Source organism: Erpetoichthys calabaricus, chromosome 12 (assembly GCF_900747795.2).
Source record: "Erpetoichthys calabaricus chromosome 12, fErpCal1.3, whole genome shotgun sequence".
NCBI lineage: Eukaryota > Metazoa > Chordata > Cladistia > Polypteriformes > Polypteridae > Erpetoichthys > Erpetoichthys calabaricus.
In genome coordinates, this window is record NC_041405.2 from 6,442,800 (window position 1) to 6,458,453 (window position 15,654).

Sequence of the window (15,654 nt, forward strand, 5' to 3'; positions counted from 1 at the left end):
ATCGAGACAGTCGTGCGCAGATGGGGCAGACAATAATAAAAGCGCTGACCAGACAGTCATGAATGGACGGTGTCCTTTCCCGATTGCACTTGCTGCAGAGGGTGACAGGTACCGGACAGCTTTTTGTTTTCTTTTTTTTGTTTTTTTTTTAAATTTGTGACTCCCTCCTTGTAAGCGGGGTTGATTGATTTAATTCACTCCGGGGGCTGATAAAAGTTTAGTCATAACCCCTCATTGAGATAATTTCGTGTGCTACTTGTAAATGAGGATTAGCGCCCCCACCCGCAATCCCGCGGTATGGCGTCAGTTCCCGCACCGCTATTTAAAGCTTGCAGGCGCACCGCTTTTCTCATTTAGGTGAAGGGACAGAGAAAACAGGCGCAGCCGGGACCCCCCTCAGGACCGTTGACTTGCACGCTCCGCTTTTCTTCAGCCATCAGAATGGAGGTCATTCAAGGTAGGACTTCGTCGCTTCTCAACATGTATCGAGTCTAACTTTCGGCAGTTTGGGATTTTTAGACAGAGTTTACTTTTGACCAGTAAGAATGGCCGGCACGAGGGTCGGGTTGGAGGAGGTGGGGGGGGGCTGTGGCAGTAAGCTATTCGTACCGGCAGCAGCGCAGCTCGGATAGTTATATAAGATCGTTTAACTGCGCTTTGACTTTTGTGATTGGAAATCGGGGGCTGGAATTCCACTGGTCGGGATAGTTGGATCGTGTCCTGCATACGAAGGGCAGTGCGAGTGAACCGAGTACTCGTGCGTCCGTATGACGAAATGCGCTGCAAGTACTGAATTAAAGTTGAGTCGGTACATCGGTGGCAGCAGCAGCAGAAGTAATAATAATAATATGATTTCATAAATCCTATCGCAGTTTCTAGGCAAGCAGAAGGCTTTCACGCGCGTTCTGTGCTGGTAATTCCACTGAGCGGCGGTAATTTGCGAAGCGTCATACCTGCATAACTCCGCCCTCTGCCGCCCCAGCAGCAATCGAAGCCGCGGATTCCCTTCGTGCTTAACCCCACGTCTAAGAACGAATATCCATTTTAAGAAGGAGAAATTAAGTTGTACGGGCATAAGGAATCCCCCTGGTGTGTATTTGTTTTGAGCCATTTGGATGCTTAGCAGTGGGCATGATGGCACAACGAGCAGTAAGGTAAGCGGCGTGTGGAAGCGAAAGGTAGATAAAGCGAGCGAGAAATCTGAAGGGAGGCACGGTGGCGCGCAAGGTAGCGCCGCTGCCTCATTGATTTGCCGCACATGTGCTTGTGTCCCACACTCGGTTGGTGACCCCCACGGGGTCTGAATTTCCTCCTGATGCTTGGGTCTCCCAGACCCACTGCTCAAAAGTCCCGATTAGGTCCAAATGGCGTGCTTAGTTGCATACGGTGTCAGTAGTTGTGTGCGTGGTGGACTGGTATCCAGTCATGGGCTGGTTACTTCATTGAAGTCAAAGATGCAGGGAAAGACTGAAGTACCCGCGACAATTAATCAGATTATCCAGGTTTGACAATCCATCCATCCGTTATCCAACCCGCTATATCCTAACTACAGGGTCACGGGGTCTGCTGGAGCCAATCCCAGCCAACACAGGGCGCAAGGCAGGAAACAAACCCCAGGCAGGGCGCCAGCCCACCACAAGGTCTGACAATGTTCTAGTGTAAAAGACGAAAGATTGCATAGATGTTCTTGTTATGTGGCGCTTTTCATAATATAATAGCACTTGCAGACACTTGGTCACGGACACGTGGTGAGTTATTTAAGGTTTGAACCTCTGCAAGTATTATTGTTGCTTGGGCCATTTTAGTAACCAACACTGAATAAACAGGTTTACAGACAGGGTTGTCCTAATGTATGGCCAGTGGCCCGGGACTGGATTAGGGGTTATGAGCATAGGGATCCATGATGTTTCTGATGCCCATGTGATATTTCTGTTTTGTGGGCCCCAAGTGCATTACTTTGCCCAGCGGTCTAAGATTTTGTTAAGATGGCTCTGTTTACAGATACAGAACAATTTATTATTTTAGTAAAGATAAAACTGGCAGGCGTAACTGATTGGTCAGAGTCAGATACCCACCCTGCTATGGAGATTTTTATATATGGTGCCTTCTCATGATAAATATTATCTCAGGACCTTTAGTGTAAAGGTCAGCATATTGAATAAATATTATTGTATATCATATTTTATTTAATACAAATAATGTCAGGGGAAATGATTGGGGGCATCATGGGAATCGGTACTTGGGGGTGCAAATGTCTATGTATGGTTATGTATGTATATAGATGCCACTTTATTTGTCCCCATAATGTAGCGTTTACAGAACCTCAGTAAATGAATGCTTTTATATAATACAAGTCACACACACACATCAGAACAAGTAAAAAGAAAGAAAACATCTGAGTTAGCTAAAAGATGAGGGCAGTCATAGTGCGACACTATTAAAGTGCATTGCTGTCGGCCTGTAAGGAGCTCCAGCAGTGTTTTGTATTTGTGGCCTGAAAGTCCTCAGTGTTGTGTCACAGAGACGATGAGCAGCATTGTTTATAATGGCACTCAGTTTTGACTTCATTCGCTCCTCCTCTTCTACCTCCAAAGGGGGTCCTGAGTGCATCCTATAACTGAGCCTGCCTCCTTAGTCCGCCTGCTAATTTGGTGGGCCTCCTGTGAGGTGATGTTACCGACCCAGCACCATCAGGGAGTTGTAGAACATGTGTGTGTGCGCACGTGTGTATGTGAGAAATTAACATATATAGTGACCTACAGGGGTCACCACTGAGTCCCAAGCCCCAGACACAATTCCAAGTCCACAGTCACGGGTTCAAATACAAGGGTTCATTCAAATGTTGTACCTTCACAAGCTGCTTCTTTTCAATAACACAATACTATTCCTCTCCTTCTACCACGTCTGCTTCTCTTGCGACTCTTAACTACCTGGATGAGGTTGAGCAGCTTCTTTTATGCCAGACCCGGGAGAACTTCCAGTGTCACACCATCACACCTAGGAACCACTTCTGGGTCAAGCAGTACCTCCTTAAAGTATGGGTGTCCTCTCCCCTCGGCTCCATCTGGCAGCACCCAAGTACCCCAACAAGGCTATCCATCGGGACTACAACTCCCATGATGCCCTGCTGGTATACAAATGGGAGCTCCACAAGAGGGATGTAGCCACCTGATGTATGGAGAATGACCCCAAGAAGCAGTCCATTCCTGTCTTCAATTCAAGGATTCAAGATGAAACTCCCTTTAGCAGGATACTCGTACACAATGAGACGCCTCCTTCTGGGAGCTCCATGCTCTTATAAACCCTACACTGGAAGGGGTGGAGTCAGTTACCATCATTGGGCATCTTCTTGGAGCTGCGGGTGGGAAAAGAGACGAGACAGTCAATGAATGTGCCCTCTTGAGTCCTGAGATGGTAGTGCTTACCTCTGACGAGCCCAGAAGATGACCCTCTTCTGGCAAGAGTGTGTGTGTGTATGTGTATGTATAGGAGGACCTGGATTATCTGGTATCCCAGCTGGAATAGAAGATGTTGCCTTATGCAGCATGGAGGCCATAATGAATGGACAGCACAGATGGACATCTTACCCAAGGTGCTCAGTTTCTCCTTTCCCATTCAGGAGACCAGTATGTTGAGAGTATAGAGGAAGACTGCATCTTTAGGTCATGAGTTCCCCAGTATGCTGGGTGCAAGAATCAGTCTGGTATAGCTCCTGTTTCCGAAGGGCACCTCCATTGGGGTCCACAGGTGTTACTTGGGGTCTGCCTCACATGACTGTGGCTCCAACGTGCCAGAAGTGCTCCTCTTTTGGACTTGTGTAGGAACTCTCCACCTCACCCTGAGGAGTTGGAGTTGGATTTGGAAGAAGAGGAGGTTGTGATTGCAGTGTATTGTGGAGTGCAAACGGAAAAATCAGAGTCTTTGAACCCACGACTTGAGTTCTGTGCAGTTGTCTGAAGTTTGAGGTGCAAGATGCACCCCCACCCCAATGTATGTAGTTATAGTGAATGTGTGAGTTACCTGGCCCACCTATAAGTGGTGCATGTTTTTGAAATCTGCTTTGCTTTGCACATCCAGCGTGCGCCAGTTGAATCCTGAACAGTCCATGGTTGGGTGGAGGAGGTTTGTTTCCTATTTAAGCTCCTTAGGTAAATAGTGAACACAATGTGTGAGCTGAAGAGTAATTAAAAGTGTGTGTAAGTGTGGGGAGAGCCTTAGACATCTTTAGAGCCAACTATTTTATAAATCGATCTAAATCTGGCCCACCTTATTGTTCAGACTCCGGCCTACTAACCACATAAAAAGGGTCGTGGAGATGTGGTGCAAATGTGGCCCGTAATCTGCTGATCTGGAGAGCAGGTCTTACAGGAAACACTCATTAAGAGCGGGGTCAGCGAGTTGTCGGGGCGAATACATCTTAACAAAGAGCTCACTCATTCTAGGATTAAACATTCCCAGCAAAATGCTGATGTTCTTTATCTAGAAGGGGAAAAAAAAATGGGCTTCATTGTTTAAAACCAAAAATATCAAACATTTTGGGTTGAGAAACCAGAAGTTAGTCAGATTTGTTTTTACTTCATCAACTGGTCAGCCTAAATTTGGCATCTCTCCCATGTGAATTTCCCAGAGTGGAGTGAAAGCAACCACTCTGGTAATCCTAAAATCTGCATCATCTCTGACTCGGTAATTAATACTCTCGAGTGGGTAATGTTGGGCGCAGCGCACATCCTCTTCTGAAATCTGCATTTTTAGGTTGCCCAGGGCAGTGAACTCATTCACATTGCTGACGAAACAATGAGAAAAGGAAATGCTCCCTTCAGAGATGCAAATCAGACGGCGCGTTGCTGCCTCATTGACATGCAGGCTCGCACTCGGCCCGGCTTCGCTGGAAGTATTTGTTTTAGAGGCTTGACGTCTGGTCTGTCCTCCGCAGTCGCCTGGGGGTTTGGTCAGATCTGAGTTTACCTTCCTCAAGTAAGGGGGAAAACCTGGAGTGGGAAGACATTTCCTGTATGCAAGTTTATCTGCTTTGTACTCAAGGTGTGTGTATGTGTGTGTGGAAAGCCCCATTACCTTACTGCATATGTAGATTTTATCAGGTTCATTATGAAACATACAATAATAACCATATATGATGCCAACTCTCTCCAAATCTTGGCATGCTAATTTCCAATTAGTGGAACAGTTCTGACATCTGGGAAGAGGAAGCTTGGGGTGTTACTAGTCTGATGCGTTGGTCATTCAATGGTGCTTATAGCCATAATTCCGATTGTTGCTTTAATAACCTGATTCTTCGCAGAAGCCCGATTTCTAAAAAGCTGTATAAACCCTTATTATTATTATTATTATGATTATTATTATGATTATTGGCCTCTGAGAACGCTGATTTACAAAAGTGGACGTCCAGTTATGTGGCCGTGTAAACCCTTAACTGAGTTGCTGACAAGGATTTTGTAGTCCACGCATGTCTTTTGTATTTGCTTTGCACGAGCTCTCTGCATCCGTGGGTAGAAATGTCCACAAAATAAATTTCCAGAGGCAAATCTTTTGTGCGTTCGGATTATTCCTTCTCCTGGCTGAAATAATCTGTCTCAGTATTTCGGCAATCGCAAAACTTGTGTTGAGCTGAACAACACTCGGCAACACAATTTTGAGACCATTAGGGAAAAGCCAAGCAAAATGACCCCTTTTATTGGCTAACTAAAAAGATTACAATATGCAAGCTTTCGAGGCTTTTGTAATCTTTTTAGTGTAATCTTTTTAGTTAGCCAATAAAAGGTGTCATTTTGCTTGGCTTTTCTCTACATTCATAATGGCTAACACGGTACAACACCCTAGTACTAGAGACCATTAGGGTAACGTGCGTTAATTAGTCCGATTACTTTTTAAAATAGTGAGTCACCTAATGCATACCGTATTAACGTAAAAATACCCACACGTTTATTCCAGTAGCACTGGGTGTGAGGCAAGAAGCACACGTTTCGATATGACGGTGGGCTCAATCGGAAGCCAAGTATAGAAGAGTGAGCCGCTGCAATCCAGTAAAAGAAATGTAAAAATAAAGCATCATTTTGACTAACCATATTTATAAAACACAAGAAAATGAACAGATTGGGGATACGCTTATTTTCAAATTAACGTTGGCCAATGATGGCGTTTATTTATTTTACGCAATTTAATGACGTCGGAGCGTTTTGCCAATAGATTACCAAAAGATTATTTGTGCGTGGATTATCAAGAAACCAGATTTCTGCCTTCACCGGGTTATTCAGCTTAACCTGATTTGTGTGTCTAAGTGGACGCGCTGAATGTAACAAGTGATAAAAACATAAATGCAGTAAAGTACAGGTACTGATCAAGTTTAGGGAAACGGGGGACAATTAGATGAGAAAAGTTCAATATCAAAGAGAATAAAAAGTCCAAACTCCGCCCTACCCCATTCAGAGATGCCTAAAAAAAATTTTTAAGTGTTAGTCACATGCCCTTCAGAACCCAATGACAGCAAAGCAAGTTGCTTTTAATAAGCACAACTCTGTTTTCTGAAGATGATATAGTGGCAGGAGGGAATAAATTAATACGAGCTGCTGAAAGTGCTAAACGAAATACCATCAAACAAGTTCCTCCAGGAATTTACTAGAAGTTGGTCTTGATTTTTCCGGCTAAATGGCAGAAGGATCTTGGCAGCTGAAGAACTCTCTGAAATCAATTTAATATTAGAGGATGGGAAGGAGTATGACGGAAAATATCCAGTTCGAAATTCATCGTTTAAGCAATGTGCTAGACTTCTCCACCAAGATAACAGAATTGTCGCCATTTCTGTGTGACCTCCAACTTGTTTTGCATCATGAACTCTTTAAATCTTATGAAGAGCCTCGGCACCATCATTGGAGAACCTCTCGCTTGTCCAGAATTCCATAATTCACCTTTGCAGATGTCTCCTATACAACATCAGGAGGATCCACCTCTACCTGAATGTACTCTGAACCCAGGTCCAGTTTCAGTAGATGTCCAGTTTTGCACATGTTGTACAAATTATTTTCAGAAAATGGCACAACTGGAATGATTTGAGTCATACAACAATTATTTCCAAGCCATACCATCAACCTGAAGCTAAGCATGTTCTGGCATGGACAGTAATTGGATTGGAGACCAGCCAGGAAAGCTTGGGTTGCTGCTGGAAAAAGGTGTTGGTGAGGCCTGCAGGGGGCACTCACTTTGTGGTCTGTGTGTGGATGTCCTTTCCCCAGTGCAGTGATGGGGACTTTTGTGTTTAAGATTCTGTTTGCTGAATCATTGCCTGATATTGATACTGATCCTGCTCCCCACAAATGTCCATCCCATTTCTCTCTGCTCCTGTTTGCTTTCTACCTCTCCCAACCATATTCCCATTTACCCTCAAATTAGGGGAACATAATTAGGAGCTATTAGGACCCTGGATGTCCTCTAATTATTCTTTTCTGTTTCCTTAGTTACAGCTGACCAGCTGGCTTCCAGTCGGAACCAGGGCTACATCTCCAAGACATACAACCTCTCCCAACTGCTGTGGAAACTTTCCCAAGATTTGCTTGAGGAATATGTAAGGATTTTTGTTTGTATACCATCTTATGAGTTATGTCTGCTCCTTTATATAATAGAATTCTCAGACCTATTTAAGTTCGGGGTTGTGAGGACTTGGAGGATATCCTGGCAGTATGGATGTAAAGCATGAGCCACCCTGGGTGGGATGCCAGTGCATTACAAGACCCACTCACAGTCAGTTTAGGGTGTCCAGTTAACCTAACATGCACGACTAAAATAAAATGGGACTACTTGGACAAGAGCCCAATGTGCACCACTTGCGTCTGCATTTTCCCTGTTCTTACTATCCTTTTGAAACCTGAGGCTTCCACTTTCATCATTATCTTTATCCATGTATATGTGTTGTAAAAAGGCGCTATATAGGCGCCTGACCCAACACAGACTCACACCGGAGACATGTATAAAAAAGTTTTATTTTTTTTCACCTGTGGGGCACATCTTCCCCGTGACCCCCACAGGCACAACACAGTCCCAAAACACCACCACTCCTCCGTCAAGCTTCGTCCTCCTCCTCCCGACTCTGGCCATTGAGTGGTAGCTGCTGGCCCCTTTTATAGTCCACCCAGAAGTGCTCCAAGTGTTTGACTGCTGAGTTCCGGCTGCACTTTCGGGTGTGGTGAATACATTGCCCATATGGGCTAGGGGGCCCAGCTGCAGCACCCCTTGGTGGTGTCTGCGGGACCCAACAGGGCTGCACCCTACTCCAATTCCCATGGAGCCCTGCGGGAAACCGAGGCACCGCTCCAACACAGGGGAGCTGCCATCTAGCATCCAGGGGGAGGTATTGCACAATCCATGGCTGCTCCCCCTGAACATATAGCAAAGTGGTGTCCCAGCCGGGCATGGACCCCGGCCGTCCACCTCAGTGTGCATATATAAAACTAATTCACGTTCACTGGCCACTTCAAATTTTTTCGGTATAACTGTGTAGACTGTTGTCTCACCTGTGATTGGTTCCAATTTTATACTTCCTGTTCTTGGAATCGGCTCTTGCTTGGAGTCTCCATACCAGAGGTCAAAACTAAAAACATGTGTGCCTCATAGGTGACTGGCATCCCGCTGAAAGGTTTTTTTTTTTGCCCTGTGCCCCTCACTGCATGAAGGGATAAGAAATATACAGTCATGTGAAAAAGAAAGTCCACCTCTTAGGAAATTGTGGACTTTTTCAACATATCTGAACAGGCAAGCCGTAGATCTTCATGCAAACGGGGCCTACGGAGAAAAGTGATAGACTTGATTTAAAATGCAAAATTAATTGAAAAGTCCAAATTTCCTTGTAAGAAAAGTATCAATAGATGTAATTGTCTACAGGAGGAAAAGTAAGTCCACCTTGGCCTCAGAATCTTGCTTTGCTCCCTTTTAACAGAAATTACTTCTTGTAGGCATTTTGCATAACTGCCCAGTAGCCTCCGACATCGACTCAGTAACATTTTTGACTACTCGCTCCTCAATGCAAAAACTCTTTCCGTTGCACGATGTTTGTAGGTTTTCTTGCATGCTCTGCACATTACAAACATGTCAATGGGATTCAAATCAGGCCGGTCCATAACCCTCCATTATCTTCTTTATGAGCCATTCCTAGGTGGGCTTGCTGGTTTGCTTCAGATCATTATCGTGTTGAAAGGTTCACTTCAACTTTCCGACAGGTGGCCTCACCTTCCTTTCAAGCACACTTTGACATGATGCAGAATTCATAGTTGACTTAATGACTGCAAGCTGCCCAGGCCCTCCCGAGTCAGCAAAACAACCCCAAAACTTAACATTTCCAGCACCATGCTTCACAGTTGGTATGAGGTTCTTCCCCTTAAATGCTGTCTTCAGCTTGGCCACAGTAACAGTAGACATATTTGGCACAAACATCTCTATCCTTGATTCATCTGTCCAGAGGACATTGTTCCAGAAAGCCTGATCTTTGCTTTGATGTTCAATGGCAAACTGTAGTCTTGCTCTGATGCTCTTTTTGGACAGCGAAAGGTACACCTGCCATGTGCCGTCTCTTTCTAATTGTAGTTGCGTGCACTTTTGATACCAGCGATCGTGAAAGTTACCTGCAGATTCCATGGTGAAATTTTAGGGTTCTTGAAGACTACAAGTGGTCAGCTCTTGGGCTGAATCTGCTGGGTCAGCCAGTCCTGGACAAATTAGCAGTCATTTGAATTCGACAACTCTTGACAATTTTCCTTAAGGTGGGATGATTGATCTCAAATAATTTGGTGACCCTTTTAAAGTCCCTTGCCAGGCTTCTTGGTATCCACAATCATCTTTCCAAGGGCCTTTGAGAGCTCTTGTGATCTTGACATGATGACACCACACACGTCAATAGCACATAGTAAACCAGATTCACAAAATCTGTGGTTTAAATAAGATGGTGAGGGCCACCTGCAGACTCCGTAAGGAGGTCCTGCTCATTGGCACCTCATCTGGAACACCTGATTCTCATTTGATGTGGTGATAAATGGAAGGCTGGACTTGCTTTTTCCATGTGACAAATCTGCATTTTTGTTCATTTAGATTATGAGAATAATTACACCATGTTAGTATTGTGTGTCATTTGTGTATCGCCTTTATCTGGAGGTACTGGTTGCATGAAGATCTAATGTTTGTTTGTTCCGCTATGTACAAAACATCAAGTTCCATGAGGTGGATTTACTGTGAATTTGTCAGCACATGGACATTAAGAGCAGTTTCTAGGATTTCAATTCAGATTTGCCGAGGCACATAAGCAGAGTGATATTTAATTTCCAGCTCGATGCCCTTAAATTCAGGAGGCCTTGCAGGTCTCTCCTCTTCAGTCTTGTACCTTTCCATTTGTTTATTTTGTTATTCATAAATGCTTCATAGAACGGTCTTCAGGAGTACAAGGGCTTCTTTATATTGTACTGCTAAAGCAAAAAAAAATGTTCCAGGAATTAGAAGTCGATGTTTATTTCTGCTGATAAAGAGGAGAGAGTCACTGAATCTCCATAGCAGGATTACGAAACAGAAAAGTGTTGTGTGGGCATACAAGTTTAAAAAAGCACGTTGGAATATAGGAGGTGGCACAGTGGAGCAGTACTGCCTCACACCTTCACAATCTGGGGTTCAAGTCCCAGTGTGGCCTCGACCTCATTGAATTTTCCATGTGTGTGTCTACTTTGGACCACCATTCCCCCACCAAGCACTTTGGTTCCCAAAACCCCCAACCCCACCTCCTAAAGAATTCCTGGTAGGTTAAACGATAAACAACAAATCAGGGAAACACGATAAGTACACTCGCCATCATGAAGAAAAATGTAATGCCACCATCATGATGGTCTCCACCAGAATGGAGGAAATGATACTGTGAAGTCTAAATTAGCCCTGAATGAGTGAAAGGTGAGTGATTGCCCCCTATTGGAGTGGAGCTCCATCCAAGTGGCTCCTCACAACCCTGAATGGGATAAGTGTGTCAGGAAAAAGGTGGATGGAAGAGACGTTATGCAACTTGAATGAAGTATCTGGTATGAAATATTAGGTTATGTTCTAAAAACTTATTTATAAATTAAGGGACATAATGCACCAACTATGTAATCCAAAAGTGGGACAAGAGTCTCCAAATACTTCTTTAAAAACATTTATGGAGTTGGAACTCTGAATGGAGGTGGGCAGCTCGTTCCACCAGCTAGTAGTGACACACAAAGAGCCTTGACTGCAATTAGAGGTGGCATCACCAGATGGTGTTCATCCATAGACTCAAGTGGGTGAGGAGCAGAGGACCTTACAAGTGTCTCCATGTACATTGGTGCTGACCCAGTGACACTTCTATAAGCAAATATGAAGGATTTGAACTTAATACATGCCACTACAGGAAGGCAATGCAGTGATTTGTAAAGAGGGAGTGACATGGGCCCGCTTCAGCTGGTTGAACACCAGACATGCTACTGAATTTAATTGTCTGCAGTGGCTTGTTGACACATACCACCGGTACACCTGCCAGCTGAGAATTGCAGTAGTCCAGATGTGACCAGACTAGAGCCTGGACTTAAGAGTTGTGCTGCGTATTCTTCTTAAATACAGTTTGATCTTGTGGATGTTGTACAAAGTGAATCTGCAAGACTGAGAGACTGTCACCGCATCATCTCTGAAGGACAGCTGGTCATCATTCACCATCCCAAAGTTGTGTAGCCAACTTGGTTAGTGTTGGTGGTAATGAACCAAGCTTAATAGAGATGGGGTGCTGAACAGACAAACAAGCTGGGATAACAAAAAGGTTAATCTTGACCAGGTTGAGCTGGAGATGGTGGTCCTTTGTCCAAGTATCAGTGAGACATGTAGAGCTTCTAGCGGATATCGACTGGTACAGCTGCATATCGTCAACATATCACTGATAACAAACTATGGGACTGGATGGCCAGGCCTAGGGAGGAGGTAAAAATGATGAACAGAAGAGGGTCCAGCACTCATCCTTGGGGCAACCCCATTCATGTCTGTTGCACCCTTGACATCTGTACATGCCAGTACAGATGGTAGGGTCTGCCCAAGATAACACCTCCCCGCCTTGACTCCCGAAATAGAAGATATCTTGGGAAAGAGAATTCAGAAAGTAACCCCCCTTCCAGGTAGGGTGGGCCTGCAGTGGGGTCAGTTCAACACACCAAACAGATCCTCTTGACAGAGCTAGACGTCCACCTTCGAAACGCAATACCATAGTACAAACGACTGTTTTGATTAGAGGTAGGACTTAAACCAACTGAGGGTAGTCCTAGTGATCCCAAGATCTGTGAAGGTGGCTAGGATGATCAGGTTTTTGACCATGTTGAAGGCAGAGGAAAGACTTAGTAGGATGAGGACAGACTCTAGCCTGCTGTAACATCTTCTGAATGGCAAGCAGAGCCATCTTGACGTGAATGGCCCTTCTTGAAGTCCTACTCTGATAGGCTCGGAGTATTGAATCTGATTAGTCTCAAACAGAAGAGACTATGTAAGAGACCTAAACGAGGTCCTCAAAATTTTCAAAAGGCGTCGATAAAGTAGATCCAGCAGAATTCTTCTGAATAAACCGTAAATCATATACTCTGACACCAGTGGACATTAAGGAGAAGTTCATTTAGGACTGTAGCCAGGACACACTACTTTACGCAAAGTGTTGTGGGAATCTGGAAGAAACTACCAAGACATGTCTGAAGCAGAAACCTTGACCACCTTTAAGAAGGGTCTGGAAGAGATATTGGGACAGCTTGGCTATTAGGTAAACAAATGACCTTATGGACCAAGTGGTCTCCTCTCGTTTGTCAAATTTCTTATATTTAGGGGACTTTCTGGGGATGCCTCATGGTTGCAGGGTTCAAATTTCAGCCTGTTCATTGTTGGCAGAATTTTTACATTTCCTTCATGTCCTCCCTATCGTATCCTAAAAGAAGTCAATGTTAGGTTCATTTGGTGACCCCAATGATCTGGTGTCCATGTCAGGATCTTTTCTAGCCTAGTGACCAATATTTCATAATAGGCTTTGGCTCAACATAAACATGTAATTGAAAACTTGAGTTGAAGACATTGATACTTGTGTACGGGTGCAACTGAAATGACTGTTTTTGTTTTCGATTTAAGCAAAAGGGGATTATGAGGAGTTGTGATTGAAGCTTTTAAAATTATGAAAGGAATTGGTACAGTGGAGCCAGGCTGTTACTTTAAAATGAGTTCATCAGGGACAAAGGAGCACACTTGATAGAAGACTTAGATTCAACATTTTTATGTTTTCACTCATTATAAGGCTTGCATCAGTTTTAAGACTTTGATTATGTTCTTTCTATTTCCAGGAGAAAAACCAAGGTGGTCCATTATGGACACCGGGGTACCCGCCTTCTCCACTGTACCCAGCCGGTGTGCCCCAGCCACAGTCTGCTGCTTGGGGGAATGGCCTGAGTGATGAAAAACTCCTGCAGCACAACTTCATAGCCTGTGTCAGCTATTCGTGTTACCTGCAGGTTGTCCAGCAGCAGCAGCAGGAGCTCAACCCCAAAGCGACTTCACTGCACACGGTGCTGGAAACCGTGATTCAGCACATGAAGACTCTGATGCACAACATCGAGACCATTATGGTGTCCATGAATTTCACGGTGCCCAAGATCGACCAACCAATGCTTCCCAATTCCAACTCCCATTCTGGCAGTTTTCAGCAGAAGGTTCTGGGGTATCGGATCTGCCTGGGTTGCAACTTGTGGCTGGAGAGAACAGTGAAGGACTTTGCACTGCTGGCTAGCAGGTACCCCAGCAGTTTCTAAGATGTAATTTGGGTGGGGTGGCTGGGTTGAGTGAAGTGGTGTGTGGGCGAAGTGTTAGGAGTGGGAAGGATTTCCCGGGTACCTGGTTACCATCTCAATTTGGAATGGTGAAATCACTAAAGTTTCATAGCTGTTAGGAGGTCTTCTCCAGAGCAAAGGACCAAATCTGCACACCCATGTAACAAATGGGGAAGAAAGGGTCCTGGGACAGGGTCTCTGCCAGTCTGGGTCCACCCCAAATGTGTGTGCTTTGGGTTGGGAAAATTCTTCTAATAAGGTCCAATTGGATTTTGTTAGCAGCCTCCACTCCTATCAAATTCCAGGGTGATTGGTGACCCAACAAATTGTCCTCCAGGCCCTGTTCCCTAGTCCTAGGATGTGAAGTTAAACCCCTCAATGTATTTTAGGGTGCAGCTCCACAGGAGTTGAATTTTGGGTTTTTGGTGTTTCTAGGCACTAAAAGACCATATGCATTTAGTCCTAATGGACAAACGTCTTACACGAGCTTCCCAACGTGCACCTTCTCTGTTTAACGTGGTGGTCTTGATTTGTCCTGCAGACATGTTGGCCTCGCAATGTTTCTAAAATCTCAAGCAGCAACAACAAAGAAAAGCAAAGTTTAATTTTGTTAGGGTTAATTTATTAGTTGGAAAGGTCCGATGAAATTAAGCCATGATGCCAACCCTGAGCACAGCGCCCCCTAAAGGCAAGGCCTCATGCAGGATACCCATCAAAGAGAAGATAGGCTTACGGTCCAGGTTTTTTTTTTTTTTTTTTTTTGTTTGGAGCGGGGTAAAGGGGGAATGAGGGGAGAAGGAAAGGGCAAACTTATTTCCGATGTATGCTGGCAGCTTTAAGTTCAGATGTTACCTGATCATAACATATTGTGAAGCCAATCCTGATCTTTGCAAGTGCTCTTCTACTGTACGATTTGATAGGAGATGTGGAGTTTCACTAAAACTCTGGTCTGCTGAAGAGCTGCATTGTTTCTAATATGCTTCTAGAATTTGTTCTTTTTTTAATGAAATATAAAGTTCTAACTTATTACTCTGCTAATAAGAGTGTTGCCACTTGGCAGGTGTGTGGGTGATGCCCAATAGCGCCAATGCTCACTGACTGTAGATTTCTATTTTTAATCCGCTGTATTTTGTACATGCATTTTTCTGGCTGTCATGCCAGTCTGAAATATTTTAAATAAAGCTGGTCAAACTGGTCCTCTGTCTGAAGGTTTTATTTATTTATTTAAAACCGGGCTGGGTTTGTCTTGCATCTCATTTTGTATAGAGAATGGGTGGCAGATTGGGCCTATGGTTGTGATGGCAAAACCTCAAAACCCACCAAACTAGGACTTCACATTTGCTCATTTCCCCTCACACTTTGCACTGCCTGAATCAAGTAACACAATCTGAAGACCCATCAAGAGAAGAAGTGTGGTGATACTCTATAGTTGTTCACATTTGGGAGGCACACATCCGACTTTCACAAAGCTAAGCTTATTCCAGAACATTCTCAAACCCGCTTACTTCAGTTTTGGGCTGTGAGAAACCGAATCCGGAAGTCCATGAAAGGGTCCAGCAATCAAGCTAACCTGCATGTCTTTGGGAGGGATGTGTGGAGGAAACCTTCACATATATGGGGAGAACATGCAGACTCCACATGAACAAGAACCAGAACTGGCCAGCCTCGATCACCTTTTCAAGTTGGAAGAACCATGCAATCTAATGGCAAGGTACGGCCAATTTGGGTATTGTGCAATTTTGGGTATTGTGGAGGACCTCCCCACCTCCCCAGGACCATCCCACAAAAACGTATCCATTGCTAACAACTTATTCAAAAT

At 44.4% G+C, this 15,654-nt stretch overlaps 1 protein-coding gene across 1 annotated transcript; it reads left to right on the forward strand.

Moving 5' to 3' along the window:
- Positions 1–266: 266 nt before the first annotated feature.
- On the forward strand, positions 267–15,031 carry LOC114661786 (cardiotrophin-1-like). The gene is made up of 3 exons (XM_028814986.2): positions 267–457; positions 7,470–7,576; positions 13,353–15,031. Exons 1-3 carry the CDS (start codon positions 442–444, stop codon positions 13,815–13,817), a joined length of 588 nt encoding a protein of 195 aa, XP_028670819.1. The 5' UTR covers positions 267–441; the 3' UTR covers positions 13,818–15,031.
- Positions 15,032–15,654: the final 623 nt, after the last annotated feature.